A 26,791-nucleotide genomic window follows, 5' to 3' on the forward strand; every position below is an offset into this window, starting at 1 on the left:
TGTGCGTCTCCCTCCGGACTGAGCTCATCCTCGGAGGGAGGAGTATTTATGGCCGGCGTCTCTCCAGGTAGCCCATTGAAGAAAAGTTTTGGGAGGGTCCCACCTCTCTTTTCTGTCCTTTTGACCCAACCTCCCTATGGATGAGCATCGATACCGCCTTTAAGTACAACGAGGAGTTCTGCGTGATTTCGGGCACACTGACATGTAGCAACATTAGTGGTTTACATAAAATGAGTTTATCCGGACATCCCGAGTAAAGTCTTTATACTCAGGATTATTTTAAAGAAACAAATTAAATCTAATTTTCTATTCTATATCTAAATTTCCATTCTCTTTTCTATTTCATTTAATAAAATTACTTCAGGTCAACAGAATACATATTTGTCCACATCGCTTACTGTTCCCAATTTAGTTTGATTGTTTGTTTGCTCGAAACTATAAAGCCCAACTTGATCTCCAGGTTGGAGCTTCCACACATAAAAAGCAAATGTGTTTTAATGCAAACATAAATGTCATCACACACAAATCAGGTACATAGGTCTGAATTGGAGGCCTTTATCGGTGACAGCTTGATATGAACCAGAATGAATTTAATTCACATGCCGCTCTGCACTACACGTCTGAACTTGCTGAACCTTCTGTGATACAATATCAAACCCAAAACAACTTGTGTTTATCAAGAGCACCTTCTCTTAAAAGAAATTCGTTTGCAATAAACACTTCACAGGTGCCACAGGTTTAGTGTCAACAAGTGACTCGTGGAAAGAAAAAAAAATGGTCCCAGCAGGCCGCATTTAGTCTGCCGCTCCAAATGACAGGCCAATTATCTCTTTATTAAACCGACCGACAGCCGCTCACAGCCAGCAGGCCTTCTTCGACCTGTCCTCCCAATTGTTTTATTCTAATGTGACTTTAATAGCCGAACTTATGTTGATCCAAACTGGGGAAAATCTTTTCTGGGAATAGAGTGACGAAAAAACCAAACAAACAAACTTTAAAGTCGCGCTGGTATAAAACTCTTCTTTTACAATATGGACGTTTTAAATGGAATTTAACACATAAAAATATATATTTTTTTTTATCTTTATTTCATCCGTCTGGTCAGAGGGAGGCTTCTGCAGTCGGTGTTGGACCTGACCCGGTAAAAAAAAGGTCCGAGTTTCGACTGAAAGGACGATAATTTAGCCACCGATACTTCTGCCGGGACATAAAGTTGGTTTATAACTCCGTTAACACCTTTTCTAAAGCAGCCTGATATTCCACCAGGACTCCGGCACTCATTGGACATTTTGTTTCCTACGATGTGTTATAGTAAGACCCCTGCGAACTAAACTTCTGATAAATCACCTGGAGAGATTTACCGCAGTTATGAAGCCACGCGATAATTGACCCGAGTCTCGTTCGGTGGTGCGTTTACGGCCCACTCGCAGCTGAGCCTTCATTTTAAAAGCGGGAGCATTTTGAGGAGTAAAATAAAATAAATAATAATAATAATAATAATAATAATAATAAACAGTGCAGCGGCCTCCTCCGCTGTCTTCCCCGGGGAGGAGACGACTCTGCGGGTCTCTGCTGCACTAATCGGTGCTACATTCCTCCGCTCCATGACCTTGATGTAATTGTTTGGCTTCAAGGTGTTGTCCAGACCACGAGCTGTACAGCAGCGGCAAACAGTGGACTCCGTGGGAGGGGGGTGCCATTTAACCCCCAGATGAAAACAACACAACCTGCTGGGTGTCCAACAGCCATTGCAGCTAATTACTGCTGACTGGACACCTGAATCTGAAACGGCCCACAGTGATCCTCCTCCTAAATTGCTGATGATCTTTACATCACGTTTTTTTTAGATGACAATTGTGGTATTTGTATGTTTGTTTGTTTTTTTCTTCAAAATTCAGATTTCACATTTCTTTGGCCTGATATTAGAAACCAAATGATGGAGAAACCAGTGATCACTATTTTTCCTCTGTTATTCTCCCAGATTGAGTTCAGGGATGTCAAATGCGGTTTGACTTGACAACCTCAAATTTCCATGTCATTGTAAAGTAATAATTCAAACTTGCTGACTGTGTGTGTGAGAGGGGGAGAGAGTGGGTGGTGTCTTTTGTTACTCTGCTATGTCTATCTTCATCCCCTGTTTCCTCAAGCTTTTTGAGGTCATGGGAGCTTTTCTTTGGGGGATCAAGTCAATCATGGCGAGGTCACAGAGGCAGGGCAGAGCCACCGCAGGCAGCTTCAGATTGGGAGCAACTGCTGCAGGTGACTGAGGAGTCACTCATACTGCTACATCTTCATTCAGTATGTATCAGCACATTTTACTGCTGGGATTAGAGTGAAATACTTGCTAGATTCAACAAAGACCCCGGGGTAAATAAGGCTTTCTACAAACACCTTTAGTTTTAACCATGTGGCTGAATGAGTTACACATTTGCCAAGTGTTTATTGCTTTGAAGTAATTACCAGACTATTAGATGCATTTAAACCATTTAAACCCATTAAAGGCCCAAATAAAGTCATTAATTTTCACTGTGTAAACAAAATAATCCTTTTTTATAGCCAGTGGCATGTCCTTCCCAGAGTCTCCCCCTAGTGGAGGGAGAAAGCAAAACAGACCACACAGCTTCAGTGCTAATTAATGTACAGTCTAGATGCAGGACGACATGGAAGTGAAAGCCGCTCTTGTTGAATATTTTTGCACAACGCTAATTCGTCAGCAGCTCCAGCTGTGTGCAGGAGATTAAAGACATTTGAACCGAAGCGATGTCATCTGAGAGTTGGCAGGCAGTGCAACAGTCTGGCTTCAGAGCATCCTTCATTTCCACACTCAGTGATCTTTATTCTTCAAGAAACCAAGGATATTTTACGGCAAGAAACATTTATAATACAGTCTCTACCTGAGTTTTATATTTTTCTCATTGCACTTCAAGAGGGTGAATAGCAGGTATTTTGAAAGAGTGATCTCCTTGAATGTCTCAATAAATGTTACAAATGCTACATTGTGTAATTTTGACAATTTATATGGACGTCAGGAGAATAACATACATTTTACATCCACATTGAGCTACTGCATCATGCAAAACTTAAACTGAAGTATTACCCCCTAGACAAGTACATTTTTTGTTTAGTAGATTAATATGAAAATATTGTCATGTACATAAATCTGCATGATAATGTCCCCAGAAACATACCAAAGTTTGCTTGAAAGGTATTTGGGTCAGTAGTCTCAATTCAAAACCCACATTTCTCACAGTAACTGCCCACCTGCGAGGCCAAAGAGGGAAAATCTGTTTCTTCGTAATTAGATGTTCCTCTCTTTGTAGTCCCTTCTGTCCAATTACTGTTTGGTTCTGACAGTATATCTCCCAGAGCTAAAGAGGGAGCCCAACAGACAGCATGCTGACCACGAGAAAAACAGTAAACCCTTCTGCTTCACTGATGCTTGTTGCATTAACTTAATTCTCTTCTTGCTGGACAGATTTACACATCTGCTCCTGATTAAAACCACAGAGAGATCAGAAGTTACTGACCTGCTAGAGACAAAAATCACATTGTGCTGCAGGGGTAAAATATACTCTACCTGCAATATCTTACAGTGTCTTTTAAATGCACTAACTTGTCAATCAGGAGACTTGTGAAATTAGATTTTGTAAGCAGAGATAGTTTAACTCTGAAATCCCCCCACCCATTGAATTTGCTGCCTGATTTCACGGGTGGAAAGGCAGTGCGGACATGATTTGATGCCGGAAGGTGCCGCTCAAGACTATAAATATGACAATAAAATTATATTTATACAAGCCCAAGGCTTAAGTCACTGTGGTGGTTACTCATCTGTGTAGTATGATGTAACAGGATGGGTGCACTAACAGCATCATCCAGATGAGGGCAGGATTGTTTTAGACATGATGCCTTCTGCATATACAAACCACCCATCTATCAACAGCCCTGTCCAGCTTTCTGGGAGGCAAAATATATCAAAATCCAGAATCTGATCATTGTATTGATTTTAATCACCCAGAATTGAATAAATATGGAGGTTGCAGAATTTAGAGCAAAAGTGAAGAAAAATGTTCCAGTGTCTGAAAGTTAACTGTCTGAATGCACAATCTTTCTTTTATACAGCCTTTACAGTTCTCCTAAACTTATCACACACATTGCTTTAGAATTAAGAACAACATACTTTTTCTGCTTTGGAAAGGTCGACACATTGCCAAGTTATTATGTCAAATGGAAGCATTGGTGTGCATTATTAATCAATTTGCCATTTTGCCAACAGTCAGACTTGCAACGAAAACAGCCACAAACACTCTGTGTTAGTTATAAAATCATATCAGCAGTAATAAATAAAGATTATCCATCAATTTAATCCATACACGAGAAACATTTCTGAAGGAGCTAAAAAAAATAAGGAGATGCTATCAAAAGACCAACTAATGAAGATTTGATTCATCATAATATAAACCACTATCTGCCATCAGGACAGCATGCCTATACCACTTTTTAGTTATATCCATGTATTGGTATCTGGGAACTCTGCTTCCTCATCAAACCAGTTTTCCGCCCCCGATCTCTAGGTATGTTTCCTAGCAACACGTCTCACCGACTGCTTGGGAAAACCTGGTGCTTCATAATAACCTCAGCTAATATAGATCACCACCACTTGGCTCTTCCTCTAAAACCAAGATAATATGCCTGCATAAAGAATGTACATTTTGTATTTAATGCTGAATATAGCCCAAAATTACATTCCCATTAACAGGCTCAGATGTTAAAGTGCCAACAGCTCTGCTACGCTGTCAACTCGACTCTGTACATAAGTCGCTTGTGACAGTTGCTTGTGATAAGACAGTGATGGAATGTCTCTCTGGAGAGTATAAAGTTAGAGCCAGCAAAGGAAAAACAGCATTAAAGTGTTCAATCAAGGTTAAAGTGTTCAATCAAACATTTGGCTAACAGCTACTGGTGCAGTTGTTTATCATAAAGCCTTGGGATTAGAAACATGTTCAAAGGAAAGCTTGCTATCAAATAAAATTTGAAATGGCATTTGAACAGTATGAGGTCACATGAAAATAACAGCAATTCAGAATTTCTATAATTAATTGCCATAGCACAAATCGAGCAGAGCTACAAGTTATTTGCAACTAATTATGTTTTTCATTGGATTCATTTGGCTACATTTCCCATTGATTGAATGTTTGTTCTACAAAACTCAAAGAACAGCTTGAGCAGATGGTTATGTCGCCAAATGTAACTGGGTGGAGCAGACCAACCACATCCACTGATTGTGCATAATTCAATTTATTCTAAATTTGTTTATGAATTTGTACCACTACAACAGAACATCATCACGCCTCCCTCAGTACCTAAACTTATTGCTGCTCAAAATGATTTTTTTTTTAATATTTCAAGACCTAACTATATTGAGTTATTTACATGAGCATATTTCTATATGCAGTTATGCTTTTTCAAATAGCTTCAAAGCAACTGACAAACAAACATGAAAAATGGTGGCAAAGCAGTATTATTTCGGTATAGGAATTTTGTACCAAACAATAATTTTCATTATTGATCGAGGTATTGATTAAACCTAAAACCCCAATGTATTTAGTCTGCCACAATAAAGTGTGAATTAATTAAATTGCTTGGCTCTCCTAATGGCTGTAGCTCTAATCTAGATGTCAAAATAGTAAATATGCAAATAAAACAGAACCACAAGCCTGTTTTTCCTTTGAATTCGGAGTAAACACAGACCAGACTCGGTGACGTAACTCCCTAACAGCATATATGATATAAGGAGCTTGATTAAAGCTATTCCACAGTCTCACGTTATCAAAGATTCAGGGTCTATTATGTTTCCAAAAAAATAAAATAAAAAGAACCAAGCACCTCAAGAAAAAAAAAAAAAAAAAAAAAAGCAGGGGTGGTCACATTCAGACAATTTGCTGAATCAACTCAATGACAATTTTTATTTTCATATTTCTGGAGCGCAATGCATTTACTCTCACAAAAGGAGTGAAATAGCACCAGCCTTGTTCTCCTCACACAAGTGAAGATGATGTTTGCGCTGTCATTGAACACAAGTAATTCAGTGAGTTTACTGAAGCGCTCAGTGACAGTGCTGATATAACCACACACACACACACACACACCACTGTCATCATGACATCTGTTGAGTGTTCCTGAAGATACACGATTGTTTACAAGACAACATAAAGCGATACATTGAATTTATGCAAACCGTTCTCATTTTAGACCGGGCTGTCGTTTATAATAGCATTTACCGTGTTCTTTCTAGGAATAACTCTCTTTCTTCCTGTAAACTGCATCAGCCAACACAAACAAACAAACAAACAAACAAATAAAAATTAAAAAAGGAGAAATTGAAGAGGGGTGGTGTAAAACGAGTTGGAGTGGACTTCAGGAAATGATATCTACAAACAGCAGAAAGTTTAACATTTACATCAGAGAGCTGCGGTTGTCATTCAACGTGGCATTTTGGCCACAGCCTCGATAGAGTTTATTTAAAGAGCTCAGAGGGCACTTTTGCTCCTCTGTCGCCATCTTTACAGGCTTTCCACCTTTTTAAGTTTCTTATTTTTGGCTGCTGTTTAATCCCAAAAATCCTCAGTTTGACGGGACGTCGTCGTCGTTAGCACAGCTGACAGCTAACCCAAGGCTAACTGCAGGCTAAGCTAACGAGCCGGGTAAGATGAGCGCTGTATGCTAATTAGTGCTAACGCGCAAATTAAATATATAATTTCACTCACCTCGAAATGCAGGAGCCCAGACTTCCTCATCTTCCTCTGTGGGTGAATTATCCAAACAGGGAAAAAAAAAACAACATCCAATTGTTGGTCCCAAAATTACATAAAAAAATCCTCCAGAGGCGCACCGACGGCTGACGTTAGCTCCGATGACGCCGAGCTAACAGTCACACACCTGCTCCTTTATAATTATAAAAAACTAAAAATTAAAAAAAAAAACAAAAACAAAAACACACATATTATTAAGGGAATGTTAGTCACAAAGGCTTTTATTTTGGCTTTTATTTTAATTTATTTTTTATTTATTTGAACGACGTTAACATATTTTCTGATGTTTGTTTAGTGTTTCAATTGGCCAATCAGTGAGTTTCAATTTTAGCCACTTCCGTGTTGATTTGTTTATTATTAACTTATTTTTTCAGCTCTGGAGGTTTCCCCACGGTCGTTCCTCCAACTTGGTTCATGTGTTCATTTGTTTGGATTGGGATGAAATTTCAAATATACATCCATGATGATTTCGGTCATCTCCTGGTTCACGTTACTTTGGCTTGGGATGGGATAGTTGCTATCCTAGGATATACTAGGATAGTCAATATATATTTATATATCCTACAATCCAATACTGGTATATATATATATATATTTTAAGTAAATAGATAAATAAATGCCTCTGTCAGAACAGCTGATTTGAATTCCTGAAACATATATTTTGTCTTCGCGTTGACGGTATAACAGCAATTGCCAGCCATGTCCATTACTGTGTACTTGCAGAGAGTCCCCATTTGGGAAGCCATGAAAACCCCCACAGAAAACAGTGATTGGATATATGCATGGCTGTTGATTTATGGAAATGTCCTCCTTCATTATTCTAAGGAGACATTTAAAGAGAAGTATAGACATTAGGAGCCTCCCAGCAAATGAAAGTGTGTCAAGAGGGAAGGGGAATATACACGTTATTCCACACTGAAATGACAAATGCAACAGGGATAGAGAGTGTTGTAAATACATTTCTCCTGGAGAGCAGCAGCTAGCTCACAGCTTTCCCCCCACAAAGCCCCTGGAAATCCTCTCAATTAAGCGATGCATTTCCCTATGCTTTGAGGAGAGAGATGGCGAAGCATAATGCCTGAGCACAAATCACCGAGAGTCTATTGAAATAGCTGCCAGTTGACTATGTAATATTACCACTGCTGAAATGCTTCACCCTTTATCCCTTTTCAATTGCAAGGCTAGATATTGAGTGTGCATTGGGTATTCTTGCTAAGTGAATTATGCCACTGATGAAACTTTTTATTCCCATCCCATAGTTTGGATAGAACTTATGATTGCGATGCAATAAGCAGGTTACACAGTGACTATAAAAAATATTGGAATCCCCCCCACTTGGACTTCACTTTTATTGTTAACAAAGTTTAAAGAACTACGGACACAGTAAAGTGTTGATATTCACTACTCTGAAACTTTTAAATGGCAGAATAAAAACATAGATTTAAAATTGACTTAATTTAAGTACAAATATGAACAACCAAGTTAACGATGGCTTAAGTGTTCAAACTCTGCCAGTTAGTGTTTTGTAGAGATACTTTTAAACAGAAATTGCAGGCTTGAGTCCATGTAGACATAAATGTGATTGTTTTCTACAACCGTACAGTGAATCCTTCCCCCATTATCCTTTGCAAAACTGGCCAAGCGTTTGATCATGCAGGCTTTCCTCCAAAATGCCCATTTTCTGAATCTTTCCAAACTTTCAAGGCTTCACAATAACAGCACAGCATCACAGTGTTTTATATCAAATATCAGCATTTCTTTCCCTCTCTTTCATTAAAACTGCTTGTAGTAAATCACAAGGATCAAAAAATTTATTTTTGACTGAAACTGTCTCCTGAATGATGATATTATTTCTCAGTAACCTTGGTGCAAATTAGTTTTACTTTATATCCACAATTTAGTAGTTGGCCTGGACGTTGACCATGCAGCTGTTGGATTTGGGCATAACAGAGTGAATTTACATCATTTTACTCACTCACACCTAAATTATGCCAAAGCGATTTTTATTCAACTAATTATGCAACTTTTGCATCACTGATGAATGAAGTTGCATCATAGTGAACCAACATATAATAACCTTAACCCTAACCACAGCTAGAAATAATGAAATTATTATGGGATAACCGGCTGCTCTGGTTTTGGACTCCTTGAATTGCTAGCTTACAGAAGTACTTGGAATAATACCATAACACCTTTATCAGAACTGTATTCAAATTCAAATACTTCAGATCAGTTTGTAGAGAATCGTTATATTTTGAAATAAGCCCTTTTGGTATTATCATTTATTTCCTGTAGGTATGCTTTAAATCATCACTTTATATATTTTAAGGACATCTTAAGTTAGCAGTGGATGGTGTTATGTCTTTTGCTTGTGACAGGTTATGACGTAGCTCAAGTCAAGTGAAAACATAAATTCAAACAGTATGATGTTGGTACCACATTGCCGCAAAGGAAATGGTACTTTGAGTCAGATAGCCAAGCCCTGAGAAGAATGGGAAAAAGAAACAGAACAAGAGGAGAACCGGTGAGAGAAAGTATCATTGGTATGATAGTAAAGCTTGCATTTTTATTGAGTATTACTTAGTCCATTTCTGTCTGTTTGGAGAGCAATTTATCATCTGGACAGATCGGATGTGGCAAGATGGAAGTTCTAAACTGCAAATACTGTACCCTGAATCCAGCCGTGGAAACACAACAATGATTGGTTCTCTCCAGGATTAAATGGATTTTACTGTTTAACTATGAGGAAAGCGGGGGTAGTTCAGGATGAAAGGAAATGCAAGAACATGAAGAGGACTGCAGATGAACATCAATTTATAATCTCCACAATAACGATATTTCAAAGGTTTGCTGCCTTTCTGATTATTTTTAATCCATGAGAACGCTGGTTCTGCAGAGAATTATATGTCCAAGTCATATTATTGAATATTTTAAATAGCTTTCTGATGAAAAATTGAGGAAACACAATAGAATTATGCATTTTGGCAGTGGGTGAGGTACCATGAACCATGTAATTGTTTGACTAAATGTGTTAAAACAACTCATGAACTACAAAATTACAAACTGTCTCCTATGACTGCCTCTCCTAAACAAAATAACAAGCTTTCTAATAAGAATACGAGGGCTTTGTAAAACCCCAGCTTACTTGAGATGTTAAAAAGACACCTTCAAAAAATAGATGAGGCAGTTTGAGCATTTCTCCTCAGGCACACATCCGCCCACAAAGTGTCAGCAGAATGAGAGAACAGAGGAATATGAGCCACCCAGAGCAAACACTTCAAAATGGTCCCACAAGCCGGTTTTATGGTGCAGACAACAGGGCCTGTAAATACGTTACAAATTTGGAGGCTACGATTAAATACGGTTTGGTAAATGGAGGTTCAACAGGCCTATTTTATTGCAGCTCTGAGCCAGAAACCCCAAATATTTTTGCAACTTGTGATCATTACTAACAAAATGGAGTGAAATAAAAGGCAAAAAGGCCGTGTCTTAAGAAAGCAAAAGGTTAGTATAACCATGTGGGGAAAGTCAAAAGAAAGCTAGTAAAACTGATTGTGCTGACTGTTTGAAGTATCGAGAACACCACACAAAGAAAGGCTTTATGATTAAGGAGTGCATTTTCTAAAAGCTGTGTGACTCTATTCTGAAACGATTGTTGTCCACAAACTTTTTATTACTGAAGTTATTTCACACAGCCAAGTAATGCAAATATTGCTAAACTAATTAAAGAGTAATTTATTAAAGCTGCTTCACAACAGATAATTATACACTGTCTTAATGGTTCAAACTCCAATTAATTTGAAGTCAAAATACATTAAACCCGTCAACAATGACAACAACAACAACTACAAAAAAAAAATAAAAAATTGTCAGCACGTTTGTCTTGGCTGAGTTTCCAATGATGCCCAATCATAAATTTTCAAAAAACAAATTCAAACAAGCCCATAAAAAATAGATTAAGGTAATCACATTACAAGGCAGCAATGTGGGGAAAGCAGTACTTTTAATAGAGGACTTAGTTTGACCTTCAGTAGCTTCCATAAAAGCAGAATTTAAGACTAGGACAAAGCTGGCACCTTTGTTTTGTTGGCTCGTCTACACTACTCAACTATTCTTTGAATATGGGCCACATTCCAGAATCAGACTTTTAGCTTTGAAAATGAGAAATGATTGCTTGGTGAGCGGATGCATTATGTAAATGAGATTGCATTAGCCTATATAGAAGTCATTCTGTAGCGCAACACGCCCTGGCAAAAAGCTCCTGTGTGTTGATAATGAAGTGGCTCTTGTGAAGGCTGTCAATCAGGCAGACGGAAGGCTTCCTTACTCAGTGTTCAGTGAGGAGACACGCACAGATTGATGGTTTGTTTTGGGTTTCTCAAACGTACAAACATTCACGTCTATTTCCAGCATCTCTTGCTGGAGACAAAATAATGAGGCAAACATCAATTTTTTTTAAAAATACATACATTTTGAAGTTTATTCAGAAGTCATGTCAGTAGTGAATTGGGAACAGTCAATATTATTGAAATCCATGGTTACAGCAATCTAGGACAAGGTCTGAACAATGATAATGTGATAGGAGTTAGTTGTATGTGCACTCCAAAGTTTTAAGTGATAAAATCCACGATAGGTTTTCACATACCAACTCAAGTCCCTGCCAATTCAAAACCTACAGGCCCTTTCTTGTATCATATAAATGCCGTTTAATCTAATGATACGTTAATACAAAAAGAGTCTTAATCAAATCACATACAAAAAAACCTGAAATAAAATCAAATCATATATACAAACCTCTGTACATAGTGGGAATATGAATAAAAAGAGATAGGAATTATACTTTAATGAGCTATGTGCTCTCCTATTGGCGAGAGTGGGTCAGTATTGGAAAGCTGTTGGTTGAAGCTTATCTATCTGAACACAATCTCACGTCATGATTAAAGTCTCGTGACGTGGCATGTTGTGGTTCGTAGAAGAGAATCTACAAATTCAGTGACTACTCATGTTCAACATGCTCCCTGTTGAAGAAGGCATCATTGAAAAAAAAAAAAAAAAAAAAAAAACTCAAGGCAAATGAAAAACTGGATAAAAAGACGATAAGAGGGGGTGGGCTGCAGTGAGGTATTCATCTTGTCAAGCTGGGACAGGGAGCGAGGAATGTGTGGGCAAAAACAACCACTATTTGGGAGGAGTGGGGCGGTTACTGTTGATGGTATTTTTGTTTTCTTGTCAGTGTGTTGTTTGGTCCTACTGTCAGCATCTCTATTCACTGTACAATTCCTGAATCGATGGAGGCCTGTTTCCTGGTGGTCTTGGGGGGAGGTGGAGGTGGGGTCTTGCTGGGCAAAGGAGGTGGAATGTGCTGGAAGATAGAACAAAATAATAACTTTGAAATCTCAATTTTCTTAAGGGAAGGCAACTTGGCTCTCCACTAAAATCCAAAACGCTGGATTAAAAGCTGCCATCACGCCGGAAATGATTGACAGGTCCTTTAATACAAGAACTAATGCTGGGATTGGTTTACACAACATCTAAGTCTGTCAGATTACATGTCTCAACAGTGTCTTAAATTGTTAGACTCCATGTTGAACCTCAGCCATTTTTATTCATGTCCATGTTGGTGAAACTACCTTAGTTTACTGAATATCCTCCTTCACATATCCTCTGGATTTCTGTGCAATCATCAACACTTGAAACTTTGAGACATCTCAAACTCAATTTATTCAATCCAGACAGAAAAAGTCTGAAATGTTTATATTCCTCTCTCCTCCAATGTGACCTGCTCCCAAGACACCTTATTTCACATCAATGACATCATCATGGACTGTAAATAAAAGCAACTGTCACTCAGTCTCAAAACATCTGCTCACACTATATCGCTGTCAGTCTGCTGCCACACTGTGTCTGCTCAGGCTCTGTTTTACTACCCGTCCACGCGCCGTGACAGTGGATAAATAAGATTAGTTAACGGAGTGGCGAGGCGAGAGGATGGCTAGCGTACACGTTGCTGAGTGTGGAGAGACGAGCCGCTGATTAACAGCTGGAGAGCTCCTGATGGATGTGAGAGGTAAAGTAATCATCCAATCAATCACGTCTGCGCGCTGCGCCAGCTGGAGGAGGGGGGCAGGTATAAATAACAGTGGGGTGGACGGGCGGGTGTAGACCCTTGCTGCTAAATGAATGATGCCCCCACACTCTTCTGTGACACAGATTATAAAACTGACGCAGAAATGCAGAACCCGCACAAACGTCGATGTAAAACATGCATGGACATGCAGAGACATAAATGGATGCACATTAGCACGGGATGTACAGGGGAAGGAGACAGTGGAGGAGGATGACCCAAATGTCAACTGTGTGTAGTGGCCTCTTGTTTCATTGTAAGTGCCATGCATCATTAAGGAGCTCCTCTCAGGACTAATTAAAACACCTACCCTTTGATGTGGTGGAGGTGGTGGAGGCGTCGAGGGACTCGTCAAGTCTTGATTATCTAGCAGGTTGCCATAATCAGCGGTGCTTCCTTTCACAGGCAGCGGAGGAGGTGTTTCACCCTTGTCTGAGCAACCCATCCCGTTCAGCTCCAGACCTGCGTGAGAGGGGAGCCCATCAGCAAACCACATTGCTGCTTCCAAAACAGCAGCTCTGGGACACAGAGCAGATCGCACAACCAATTCCTTACATTGAAGGCTAACTGTATGTTTTAAGAAACAAGAATAAAAAATGATCAAATAAAAAATTAAGGGCAAAAATTTTTTGCACACACAGTAATATCAAGTATGCACTTTGATGCCAAACTGTGATAACATCACCACAGTAGGAGCCTAAAGATTCGGCAACACTTTACTTTAACCCCCATTAAGCATTTAGATCCACTACATAAATATTTAGTTCCTGTAGTAATGGGAGGCTAAAGTTAAGTCTTAGCACAAATGTATTATGAAGTGCCTGTGGAAGACCATGGAAGCACAGAGGGTCTAACATGAAGATGCCATCGGTTGTTGAAGTCAGGATACCTTTTTTTTTGTTTTTCTTTATGTTATACATATTTCTTTCATGTCCGTAACCTAACAGAAGGGAAACGCTAAAGGAGACTTTAAGAGAGTCTTTAAGGTTTTAAAGGCACTCACATTAAAACCCTAAAGAAAAAAAACAGTGTATGAATTTGGAGTAGCTTCTGTGAAGTTGGCTTCATTTGCACACACACCGAGCCATAATGTGTGATCCCAGTGTTAGAAGGCAGCACAGTGACAAAGAGCTACATTTAAAGATAACTCTGGAATGCTAACAGTTATAATTTGCATGGCCATTTAAAGAAGTGCAGGACATATTACAGATATAGTAGAGCTGTGTTCATGATCAAACTGAGTATCATCACAGCGTGTGGTAACTGATGTAAGAGGTAAAAGGCAGCGGGGGGGAGCAGAGATGGTGCAAGCTCCAGACTAACGACAGTCCAACCTTGAGGTTTGTGTGTTCAAACGAGTTAGCAAATTGTTCTTACTGGACACAGCGTGCAGTGTGCTGAAGGAGAGTTTGCTCCTCGGGGTAATGGGTGGAGGTCCTGGCGAGGGGCAGGAAGAGTTGGAGGAAGAAGATGGCGGTCCGGGGGACACTGAGAGGCGGCGGTCTACACCCATTTGGTTGAGAACTTGACTCCTTGGTCTCTGAGGCCTGAGGGGGCTGATCTGTGTTATCATATATATTATCATATATGAAGAAAGAAGAAATTACATGATACATGACTGAGTGGCATGTTTTTCCAGATTACTAACATACAGAGAGGTGACAAACATCAAAACAACGCCAGCATTGATTGTACAAGTCTCTGGACTACTACTTCTACTACTGGACACACAAAGATGATTTGTCCAAAAGATATTCCATCATATCTTTTTAAATCGCCCAGCATCTCAAAGGTGTGTGACTGGATTAAGCTGTAGTATATTCAGTGCTGCCTTGTCTCCTTTGGATCAGGCCATTGTCACCTTGTCCCTGATTTAATTTGTCCCCTTGTCTTAAGTGATTACTGTGAAGGAACTTAGTAAAATATTATTATGGGTACCTCATAATTATCAGCATAAGAATTCTTGAGCTATGGCCAAAAGTGTTCTGTGAGGTCACAGTAACTGCTGTCTAACAAAATCACAGTGATCAACCAACCCTTATTGCTTCATTTGAGTCTAAATGAGTGTTTGTGCCAACTTTGAAGAGATTGTCTCAAGACAAAACACAGTGCTTCCTGCAACAGCTGGAGGCGCCATGTTTTTCAGCGTTTTCAGCAACAAGATAACAGAGTTACATCAAATTCAGGTGCCAAAATTATCAAAGACCAAAAAGAAGAAGGACAGCAAAAACAAAAGTATCTGGAATGACTAAGAATGGGACAGATGGACAATCTGAAAGCATGATGCCTCTGGCCATGGCTATCACTGATGTGGAGGGATAATAACCTAAATTACACAACATGCCATTAAAAGAGAACTGAAAACAAAATGTAACTTGTATCAAATGAGTTGAGTCTATGATAAAAAAACATAAAAGATACTTTAAAAGAGAAAATTTGTTTCAAATTTCCAGTTGGACTGCCTCATGTGCATCCGAGCACATATTAAGTTGGCTGTTTTGTTTCCCTGGAGGTGAAACCATTTGGATAAATGGGCCTCTTGGGTGGCAATATCTTATTTGTGGTTACAAATAATTGCTTACATGTAAGACTGTGTTCTCCCAGTTTTATCATGGCCTGAATTTGAATATGAAAAGATATGTCCTCAGGGCTATTCCACACACTAGGCTACATTAACAAACAACTTTATAATTGGCCGGTCTCAAACAGCCAGCCACAAGGGAGACACCCCCCCCCAAAAAAAAAAAAAAAAAACCCAACCCAAAAAAACAGCACTCTTTATTCAGGGAGGAAATTTTGTCTTGGATGTTAAAAAACTAAATTTGCACTGACGGTTAAAAAGCTATTTCTCGATTTTCCTTTTCCAAATGGTGCATTCAAATTATACTTTCTACCGCTGCTGGGTAACCACCAGAAACCCCTAGGTGCTGTACCCTTGACCCCTGAGGCAGGAAGCTCCTATCACAAGCCAGACGGCTCCAGTGCTGCCAGGGGCCCCCTTTGGATCCCATTCCTATGCTTATCTCAAAGTTGTGAACCAAGGAACATTCCCACTGGGCATGCAGAACACAGTGATACCTCTGCAGTAATAGACACAGCGGGGTGAAGAGGAACATGAGCGCAGCAAAGGGGGGGGTGCGGGGGTGGGAGTTAAAGACATATAGAGTGCAAAGAGAATGGAGGGGGAGTGGTAGTGTGCCAGAAACCCGAGAAGGTAGAATATCAAGGAAAGAGGAAAATAAACAGAAAACGAAAGAGTTGAAGTGAGCAGCAATCTTGCCATTATTTATTTTGTGTACAAATTGAGAAACCTTTTGAAGTTGTTGACATAAAACAGAAATTATTTGAGCTTAGCGTGAATGTGCTCGGCAATATTTTTGTCAATCCATCGAATTTATCATTGATGTGAACAAACGTGTTTTTGTGGCACTAAAGAAAGATCAGAGTTTTCCTATATCTTTGGGAATCATGAATATCCAGAATCGACAAGTAACAGTGGGAAAAGGTGCATTACTACAGGGACCTATTTCTACAAAGAAGAAGTACATGGTGATGCTGCCTAAGGGAGCGTGCCAGGCTTGAAATATGTTGCAATCCAGAATAGCTGCCAGTTCAAGCTCTTTTTTTCTGTTCTTCTTGCTGCTAACATCTTCCCTATTTTTTTCTCCGTTTCAACTACGAATATCCATGGCAAAAAAAGGAAATGAGAATTCGAAAATAGAAAAGGATCCAGGAAAGCAACAGAGAGAAAGCCGAAGTAAAAAAGAGAGCGAGAGAGAGGATTTTGTTTTTTTTTTCCTAAAATTTAAAAATAAATACCGTCTCTGAGAGTATGACAGCTTCAGTGGGCTGCAGTTGGATTTCTGTGGTCTTCATCTCCTTATCAAAGATCTCCTGGTGCTTACTGTTCCTCTTCTCCTTCTTCTTCTCTTTGCGCTCCCTCTCAGGTTCGTCGCGGTCCAGCTTGTCCTGAGACTTGGTGTGTAGCTTCTTTGGCAAGAGAGGCTCCAGGGCAAAACTGAATCAAAGATAGCATGAAACTGGTCCAATCAGACTACTTTTTATCAGTCATTTACTGTCTTGAGAGGCAGGGCAGTCGAATATACAGATTCATGCCAGAAAAAGCGTATTCCCCCACAAAAAATATCTATTAACACAGTTTTTTATCTAGACTCCAGTAAGAAGATCAAAACTGAAATAATAATAGCACAAATTCATGTAGTAAAGATTTCTAATCTATCTTTAATGAAAACCATATATATGGCATTTTCTGCCCTAAAGAATTGTGAACCAGCTGTTACCCGTCTGAGCCAGGCCTGGAGGGGGAGTTGTCAGAGGAAATGGAGGTGACTGAAGCCACTGACAGCGGCCTCTGGGAGGAGGGCATGGTGAAGGAGCGCACCATGGAAGGTGGGCAAGGGCCGCGCCGCTCGTCTGCTGCCGGCTGACACCACAGAGAAATACATTTAGAACTAATTCAGCTTTAGCATATCCAGTTCCCTTATTATTATTATTTATTTTTTTGGTTTAATGCTCTGTCAGAAGAGTGAAAATGATCTTGCTCCCTGATCTGCTTTACTTGACTGGAGAAAGGAAGTGAAGTAGCTTCTCAGTGTTTTCTAAATTAGTGTGCTAGAATTCACAAATTAGAAAACTTGAAGTAAAAAAAAAAGTAATTAAAATAACTTTGGAATATCTAGACCAGGTTGAGATAAAAATGTAATATAAAGGGATATTTTCTTTTGACAGAAGAATTGCACTTGCTTTCCTGATTATCCAGGAAAAATACTTCAACAGCTTGTTTTTCAGCGGCTAGCCTCACAATGTCCCTGCTGCTACTGAACAGTTTGAACAATAGCCGTAGTATCTATTATGAGAGACAGCACGTGATGGATATTCTGAATGAGATTCAGCACTCAGTCATGTTGGACACAGAAACTGAACCGGTGAAGGTCACGACAAGTATTAATCACTAAGATTATGTATATTACAGAGCTCCAAGCTGATCAAACGTACCAGTTATGGGAGAAGAAAGGAAATTCTAGTGATATAACTAATTTCTGCTGAAAGAGGAAAAAGAAGCACTAACAATGAACCTTTTTGCATTAAAATGAGTCTTTTGAAGCGGAGAAAGGGGCCATCACACATCCGACAGGATAACCTTATTATCACACCCTGGAAAGTGATGGATTTTTTTCTTGTTGGAAAGGTCACTACCCTCTCCCTTAAATTGAGCAAGGGCCTCTTTACCTCTGGCAAGATTGAAGGAAAAGCTTGGCCCAGCAAAAAATGTATCTGTAACAGAGGAGAGAGATGGCAGGTAGTTCCCACCAGCACATCCCTGCACTGACGCACAATCTGCAGAGGAAACTCAACACAGAGCCTTTTTCTGTCTGCCCTACATACATAGATATACACAAAGTTAGACAACTGTTGAAGGATACTGTGTGTGTATCTGTTCTATATTCAGGAGTTTTTATACAGGAACAGGAGGGTAACCACTTTTCCCTGAAAAATGACCTTCATCCAGACTGCTTCATGTATTGGTCTTCAATGTTGCATCTCTGTAAATGAACTAGAATGTTTTTGAGGTGACTTTATCTTAAGGTTAAAAACTGACTAACCGTTGGACTCACTGAGTTGTTCAGCGTTCCTGTTGAGTGCCAGTTCAAATTAATGTTTGCACTGAGCCTCCATTGGCACAGAGGCAAATGTTATTATGGAGTAACCATCCTCCTCCTTGGTCTGTGACTTTAGCTTGAAGGATTTTTTGTTGTTCCTGAGAATAACACTGTGCTCGGTGTTGGTTGTCTTAAAGTCTCGTGCCATGGATAGTCCCAGATGACACATTGTGAATGTTAGTTCCTTTGTGGCTTTAATAGGGGTAAAGTTAGCCCTCTCCCAACCGAGTTGTGTTGAATGTTTGTGTTTTCCTTTTTTGATGTATTTAAAGTTTTTCATTAACAGTTTCAAACCTCTAACCTGATTTCCTTTGAGTCATTGCAGTTTCTACTGAGAGAGAAAAGGAATGGTGCAAATTATGAGTTGGGTGCCAGCTGTGGTACGTCTGTGCATCGGATGCTATAGAAAGGTCACAAAGTAAAAGCTCTTACCAGGGTCTTTACACCATATTGTTTCTCCACCTTCTCCCGCAATTGCTTAAAGCAGGCCTCCATGCGGTCATGGAAAGGCCTCAGTGCCTCTGTGACCTTCTCTCCATGGATGCGAACACCCTCAGCAAGGTGCGGAATCTGTCGGAGCACAACAACAGCGTAAGAAACCTTTATCCCACGTCGCCTGGAGAGATGTGAGGTTAGCGGCATGCTGGTTCTGAACTGGTCGGAGGAATAAGCTACTGATCCGCCATAAACACAATTTCAAAGCACATGACCTTTGAACCAATGGCTGTGCATACACAGTATAAGCAGCGAATGCACATCTCTTTGAATGTCAGTGGTCACCAAGGGGGGATATCACTGCAGCCTTATCCAGGTGGAAGTAGACTACACAAGAAAAAGCCGTTGCCATGATACACCTCCACCCACACCCTTCCTGCCACCACCAGTGCACACTTAATAATAATTAATACGGTGCTAAGATGACATGTATGGGTATATACAGCATGTGCTAGAATATTTTTCTTCCCTTCCTCTGATGAAAATAAAGACATAATTCAGCTTTTCAAGCACAGAGCTGTCTCTCCTTCTGAAGACAGCTAGTGACAAATCTTAAAACATAGCAGCAATAGTTTTTACCGGAACTGGTAAAAAAAAACAGTAATTAGTAAACTCCAGTGCCATAGTGAGAGTCACTCTGGCAAGAAGGGAAAGTGTTATGCCTTGGGGAGTTAAACACGCAAGTTAAGGTTGTTGTTCCCCCCCCACACAAGCTGGTGTCTCTAGGTGGCATGCCATCTTTAGCTGTGGTAAAGCACAGAGAAATGCACAAAAACTTGCCAGAGACCAGCAGAGATGTTCCAGTCATCTGTGGTATTAGCAGACCTTTTATTCCCCCTGGCAACTGTAAAAATGCTCGCTGGCTGTCTCACTGCTGCAAGTGTGAAATACTGTTTAACATGAAACGAAACCAGCTTATGCTTTTATGCTTATGAATAAGTGAAAGCAAAGACACAAATAAACTGCAGTGGAGAGAAGTTGATTCAAACATTTGTATTAATATGTCAGAGTGATGGACTTGGACTTTCATAAAAAATTGAGCAAACACTAAAATTCAGGGTGCATCTTGTGCCTCATTTTAAGAACAGTAGCTTTTACACCAACATATTCACCGAAGCCCTGAGCAAATGGAACAAAGAGTCTGCTCCGAGTACGAAGAAGTGTGTGAAGTATCTGGCCTAGCTGGACCAATAAAGAGAAGAGTGTTTGTTTTTGTGTGTGTGCTCAAACCCCCAATTCCCAGGAGCCTACTCGGCTTTCTTGGAGGGCGAACTGCCCCTCCACAGCAGGCTACAGTAAGAACTGACTTCACCCTGCTGGCACACAACATCAGTTCAATTTTGTGATGCAACCTTTTGTAATAATCTCAAATGGTGCATGTTTTATTTAATCAGAGCTTCAACGTGATTGGGGGGGGCTCGTCATTAATGAGGAGAGAGATTAGCTAATGCAGAAACACATCTGTAAGGTTGTTGATCGAAAACAGGGATTGTTTCAGGCTGTCGTGCGATGGGAGGAGTGCACAGTGAGCAGATCAGCTAGAAAAGAGGCCGTGAAACCAAGTTATTTCACTCACTGAATGTTACTTACTGTGCTCCACAAAACCAACGCTTTAGCTCTGAAAGATAATTGAAAGCGGACCCTACAAGGACTTTCCGTGATATTGAGTACCTTCATCATCATTGCTGGGACATTCAAGAGGAAAGAGAAGCAGAGAGGACGGAGGGAAAAAAAAAAAATGAGGAAAGGAAAGAAGACAGAGAGGAGGAGGTTTAGGAATGAGGGAAGGAAGGAGGAAGGGACAAAATGTTGTGAGACGAACAACACAGAAAAATCATTGGGAGATAAAAAGAAATTAAAAGTAAGGAAGTAAATAAACAAATAAAGAGAAGAAGGCGGACAAACAGTGGTGAGAGTGCAAGCTGAGGCAAGATTCACGTCTCCCAGGATACCCACATCTTTTTATAGACCTTAGCATGATTGAGTGCAACTGATGGGCGGCATGGCAACAGAAATCTGCTTGGCGGCTGCATGGAGATAAGCCTATTGTAGAAGACACTGAGAATCAAGGTTGTGAGCACAGATGTGCAGACAGTTGCACTCCTTTCGTAGTTTGATTACATATAAAATATAATTAAAGTTTTCATTCCACTCCAGAAGGGTGATGATTTTGGATATCAATAAGAGATGTTATCGCATCTGAACTAATGTTAAAATCACTTAATCAGATCGTTGAATCTCGCATTGATAATATTCAATATCCAAGCTGACAAAAGAGTCACAATGCATGATGCAAAACTAGAACTACTGCGTCGTGGTGGCACACCCCTGTCAACCAGACACAATCTCCCCCTCTGTTGCTGAGTTATAGTGTTCCTCGTGAGCACAGAAATTTATGATGTCGCACTGAAGTTAACCCTCGACTGATTGGATAAAATATGCCATCAAGTGATATCAGTGTCACTGTATCCTATTAAACATTTGCTTAAAATAAAATAGCATATTAACTCTTCATATGGCCCAAAACATGTGAAGTCACAGTGACCTTGACCTTTCACCACCAAAATCCCATCAGATTATTGTCTAATTCAAGAGAAGACTTCACACAAACGTGAAGGGATTCCCTTAGATTTGGCATTCATGAACAGAAGGCAGTCTGAAAACACACTCCCTCCGTCACCAGCTGTCGTCACCGTGGAGGCACAAAAATGAGAAAACAGAACACTACTATGAGGAGCCTTTCTTTCCTGGTAATATAAAGCTAAATCAGGGTTTGGGTATCACCACTCTAACCAACCCCACTCAATATAAACTCTAGGTCAGACAGGATGAGTGTATGGCAGGTAGTTTCCAAAGACGGCATTCAAAGAAAAAGAGGCTGTGTGATGAAGTTGAGCATGTAAGGGTTTAAACATTACAGATTTTTCTTGTGATTTAGTGGATCTAATGGGTGTGAAAACGTGGAAATAGATTTGTGTCGGGTAGCCAGGAGAAAGTCAAATGGGATTTTCTTTTCCTTTTTTTCCCCCTTCTGCTGTTCTCATGTTGTTTTCCTCCGTTGGCTGAGGGCCCCACACATCAACAATGGTGTATGCCGTCGGCTTAGCCAGCCGGTGATTCAGTTAGGTGACTTCTCACTATTAAGTGCAACCGGCTGTCACTGTGCAAGCAATGGTGAGCCATGTCTGTCCGTGTTAACACACCATCCTCAGCATTTTTTCCATGTAAATCTTCTAAACCACACATCAACCTTTCAAACTACAATTTGTGGCCATGCAGCGGTGAGTTATAAATGAGTCCATTTTTAAACAAGCATCCTTATCAGCTTCCAAGAAGTATGAAAGGCATCGGTTTAAACGCACTGTTCTTAATTGAACCCTGTCTGTCCCTTCACAGTGACCCCATGGAGAGAGGGGACAGCCACGGTACCTTTGAGATGCATGGGATGAAGGCGCCGATGAAATATTAAGACCATTCATGACATTTCATGAAGGTCGCAGATGTCTTTAAAACATACACGACCAGCTGTGAGCCGGAGAGACTATTAAGCAGAAAGACTGTACAATGTGTGACATGAAGGTATCAAATGCACAACTAAATTGATCTTTCAGCCACTTTTAATAGTCTGGATCACGCTACAGTGAGAAGTTTAAGATATTAATTTAGGCATCTGTCCAAAGTGATTATGAATTAGAAAGAGCTAAATATATTTCTGCTTCTCTCCATAGCAAGTGTCTGTGATGATCGCACCAGATGACTTGGTTGAAAGAATATGAAGCGTGTTTTTAGTCTGTTGCAGCTGCTAAGATAAAGCACCTTGGTGGGACTGGACAACAGAACCGCTGCTAATTAGTATGCTGGATTGTGGGAGGATGGTGGTTTCAAAATTGCTGTGTAGTTAGTATCTCTCTTTTTAGTCCCACCTGAAATCTCACACATAACTGCTGAAATGGAAAGTTGGCTCGTACATGTTTGAACACCACTTTGGACCAACATAAATGACTTGAAAAATGTTTTATATATTCTTTTATTATTCAGAAATGTACCTTCAAGATGGTTTTAAAAATCATTGGCAGACCTTTAAGGTAAAATGTTGTTGAGCACTATTAGGCTGTCAGATATAATGTATTTTTATTATTTGCGTCTTTCCAGAAGTGATGAACCATCATATCTTATTTTTAGGCTAACTTCAGCTCCTTTGCTAACTACATCAGACAGTGATTTTCTACCTTTTCCCAAATTCACATTAATGTTGAAAAATGAATATGTAAAACTGTTGCAGGAACTAGTGTGGAAAGGGTGATTATTATAGAAAATAACTTCCTTACTTCTGAGGCAGAATAACTACGCACACAGCATCACAAATTACATCAAGACTGTAGACTGCAGTGTCAGAGGCAGGGAGGCAATATAAGACTGGTGTATTTCTGTTGTGAATCTTATCAAGACAAAAGGTTTCACAGACACAAAAGAACTTAGATTCAAATTCAGAGGAGTTCTACCAGAGGTGTAAAGCACAGAGATGACCTATTTTTCAACAACACAGAAAGGAATAACTATTGAAAAGTCAATGAATTTTCCTTTTTCCTAATGAGCAGCAGGCAGCAAACAGGAAAACTCGAGCTCAATCTCAAGGCAGGAAGCCATGACATCCAGTATTACAGGTGACCAGGTTAGTTTACAGCTGGATTTAGGAGGGAGCAATAAAAGAGGCCAAACAAACTGCAGCGATGTGAAATCCCAAAAGGGAAAAAGTTTGTGTCATTCCTAAAGACAGAAAGGGAAGCCAGAAGTTTTATATTCAAGGACAAGCTACGAATGAGCTAAAGATCTGATGAGTGTCACGACATGTCATTTCACAGGATGTGTTGTGATGTATTCCAACAAAGTGTGCGCATGTACATGCCTTCTTCTCAGCTGTGTGTGTGCACTTCAGACTCAGTCAGGGTGCAGCGCTCGCAAAAAAACTGCCAGCACTGATCTCTTGCTGTCTCCTCACGTAGCAGAGCATGTTTGCTTCAGCACTCTCCCTCTCTCCCTCCCCTTATTCCACCGAACTCTTTAACACACTTTTCTTCTGTTCACTTCAATAACTGTGACTGGATGCTCTTACCGGTGCACACAAAAGTTCCTAAGATATGATATGATACGATACATCAGCTGTAACCTTTCAGAGTGATTTTTTTTTTCCTTTTTTCTGGAGTTTCAGTGCTTAAATGAGGTTACAGCATTTCAGACATAAATGCCATATTCTATAGAAGTGAACGAGTGTCCCAAAGCACTGTGTGCTCATACGGAGCCCGGTGTCCAGGCCCTTAGCGGCGACTTCCTGGCTGCCAAATTTATGGTGATGACATCCTTAATTAACTCTTGTCACTTGAATTATATAAACCATAGTTACTTACATTAAAGGCCACTACAGTTTCAGCACCTGAAAGGTCATGTGTATAGCCCAAAGCAAATTCACACAAATTAAGTTCAATTATACTGAAAGGGCAACTGGCATAAAGGCACCTTTTCATGCTTCTCAAGCTCCTCCAATCTTTTGAATACCTCTAGACTGAGCCTTTCTTTACACATGCCAAAAAACATGTCATCTTTTAAAGTAAACAGGGGAATGATTTATGCTGAGCTGGTCACAACACTTTTAATTGAGCCCTGACTTCTTCCGAGAGACACACAGATGCTTTAAAAACCTCAATTCGATGCTTCACAATGATTATATCCACTTCAAATAAATGTATGTGACCATTCTGGAGTCTCACCTGCCAAGCGATAAGGTCCTTCAGTTTCTCTATCTTTTCAAGGTCCTCTGGGTGTTCCTGCATGTACTTGTCATTGAAGAAGGCCTGGAGAAGTGGGAGGAGAGATAATGGTGTGAGTGTGTTTGCATGAAAGGGGGCAACAACTTCAGAAATATGTGGAAGAGTTTGTGATATCGATGAAATTAAAGATGAAGGATAAAAAAAATGAATGACTCAATAGACAAAGCAGTGGGAGGGCCGTTAAGATGAGAAATCTTTTGTTAAGATATCCATCTGTCCTCCACTACCTGCATTACTTCACTGAGATGAAGAGGTGACCTGAGAGCAAAGAATTCTTGTTGCACTTCTGCACTTTCTCTGAGTGACAGGGCACCGTTTCCCGAGATGAAAATGAAGCTGTTCCAGATACTGATATGGACGGATTATGAAGCGCTTTTTTTAAAATTATCAAAAGAGTTAACCTTTCAGCATTGGTTGCTGATGTTAGTGTGATTGGAGTATTCAGCCAGTAAACCAGTGAGAATACTAGAAAGGTGATGAAAAGCAGGACTCGGTGTGAAGAGTTGAACTTTTCAAATTAGAGGAATAAAATATAAAAAATATGACTCAGACCAACAAAAACCAAAGAGATTTATGACTTGTGCTGTTGAGAGGTAAACAATATAGGAGTGAGCAGTCCAAAGTCTAGTGATTAAAATATAAACGCTGATGGCAAGAGAGCTGCCAGGATCTGAAATATGCATGAGATTATGATTTATTTTCAAAGCATGAAATCAAGGCCAGGAAAAATATGGTTGAGTTTCAAATATAGTTTGATATATTTGAAATTAATGAAGTGTATAATTACCTTATTAGTTTGATGAAATAATCTCAAGGTGCATCCTAGTTTGTATAGAAACTTGATATAACTACTCTTGCCAAGGTCAAAAGTCAGATTTCACTCTCACATCACATCTTCTTCAATTTAAATGCGAGGAGATGCCAAATGTCATTCTCATACTTCATGTTAAAATGAAATATGTTAAAGAGACATTTTGGGAAAGTGCTCATTTGCTGAGGTTTGGATAAGTAGAAAAATACTTCTCTCATGCCACAGACTTGTTCATTTTAGTGGAGCTTAGTATAGAGACTGAGGATGACAGGAAAGAGTTAGCCTAGCTCTAATAATATATGTAGCAGAATTCAGTGTACACCTGAAGAGCGACTTCTCAATATTTTTTAGACATAGCCAAAGTGGACATTTTCAGTAATGAACCAATACGTTCTGATAATAAACAAGTGCAGTGTATATCCCCAAAAAAGGACAACGTTAAAATAAATTGCCAAGTTATCACAATATTTTCTGGGGGCCAATTTACTTTTGGTTCCTGGTTTTCCAGGATGTGAAGTAACTCTGCCCTCATCTGACTTTCAGTAAAAAAAAGCAAATAAGGGGACTTCCCAAAAAACGTCAAACTATGATTTTAAAGGTCGTGCTTGTGATCCGACAATGGAGAAACTTTCATGTTGCCTACCTTCTCATAATTGGTAAAACCTCCCATGACAGCGGGGTCCACAATCCCATTCAGCAGCATGGAGAGGGGGTTGATGGGAAGGTTGGGGTCTGTGAGATGCCTCTGTACCATGCTGCTGATCTTCTCATTGGTCAGCTGCATCGTCTCGATGGCGTTTTCCAGTGGACTGATCTCTTCCTGTACAGCAGGGTTAGTGCAGGTATCACCAAACGTTCTCAGCACTTGCTACATCAACACGTATATCACTACGGCCGTTTCCGGTATCCCAACAACAAAGTGGAAACGTTTTTTTTTTTTTTTTGCCATCGCCAACTAGGGAGTGGTTATTAGAAGATGGGCCTTGGAACTCTTAACTAAACACATAAATCATGTAGGATAGGGAAGCAATGAATCATTTTTCATT

At 39.9% G+C, this 26,791-nt stretch overlaps 1 protein-coding gene across 1 annotated transcript in view; it reads right to left on the reverse strand.

Annotated features, from left to right (window-relative positions):
- Positions 1–11,297: 11,297 nt before the first annotated feature.
- The window catches only part of dock1 (dedicator of cytokinesis 1), a 157,427-nt gene continuing 141,933 nt past the window's right edge, over positions 11,298–26,791 (reverse strand). The window contains exons 45-52 of the mRNA XM_029527112.1: positions 26,389–26,565; positions 24,875–24,958; positions 19,047–19,184; positions 17,235–17,377; positions 16,753–16,951; positions 14,311–14,494; positions 13,244–13,395; positions 11,298–12,171 (exon numbers count right to left, since the gene is read on the reverse strand). Of these exons, the coding sequence (XP_029382972.1) occupies positions 12,076–12,171; positions 13,244–13,395; positions 14,311–14,494; positions 16,753–16,951; positions 17,235–17,377; positions 19,047–19,184; positions 24,875–24,958; positions 26,389–26,565 (1,173 nt within the window). The 3' untranslated portion in view covers positions 11,298–12,075. The remainder of the gene's footprint in view (positions 12,172–13,243; positions 13,396–14,310; positions 14,495–16,752; positions 16,952–17,234; positions 17,378–19,046; positions 19,185–24,874; positions 24,959–26,388; positions 26,566–26,791) is intronic.

The sequence above is a fragment of the Echeneis naucrates genome, chromosome 19, assembly GCF_900963305.1.
Source record: "Echeneis naucrates chromosome 19, fEcheNa1.1, whole genome shotgun sequence".
NCBI classification, from domain to species: Eukaryota; Metazoa; Chordata; class Actinopteri; order Carangiformes; family Echeneidae; genus Echeneis; species Echeneis naucrates.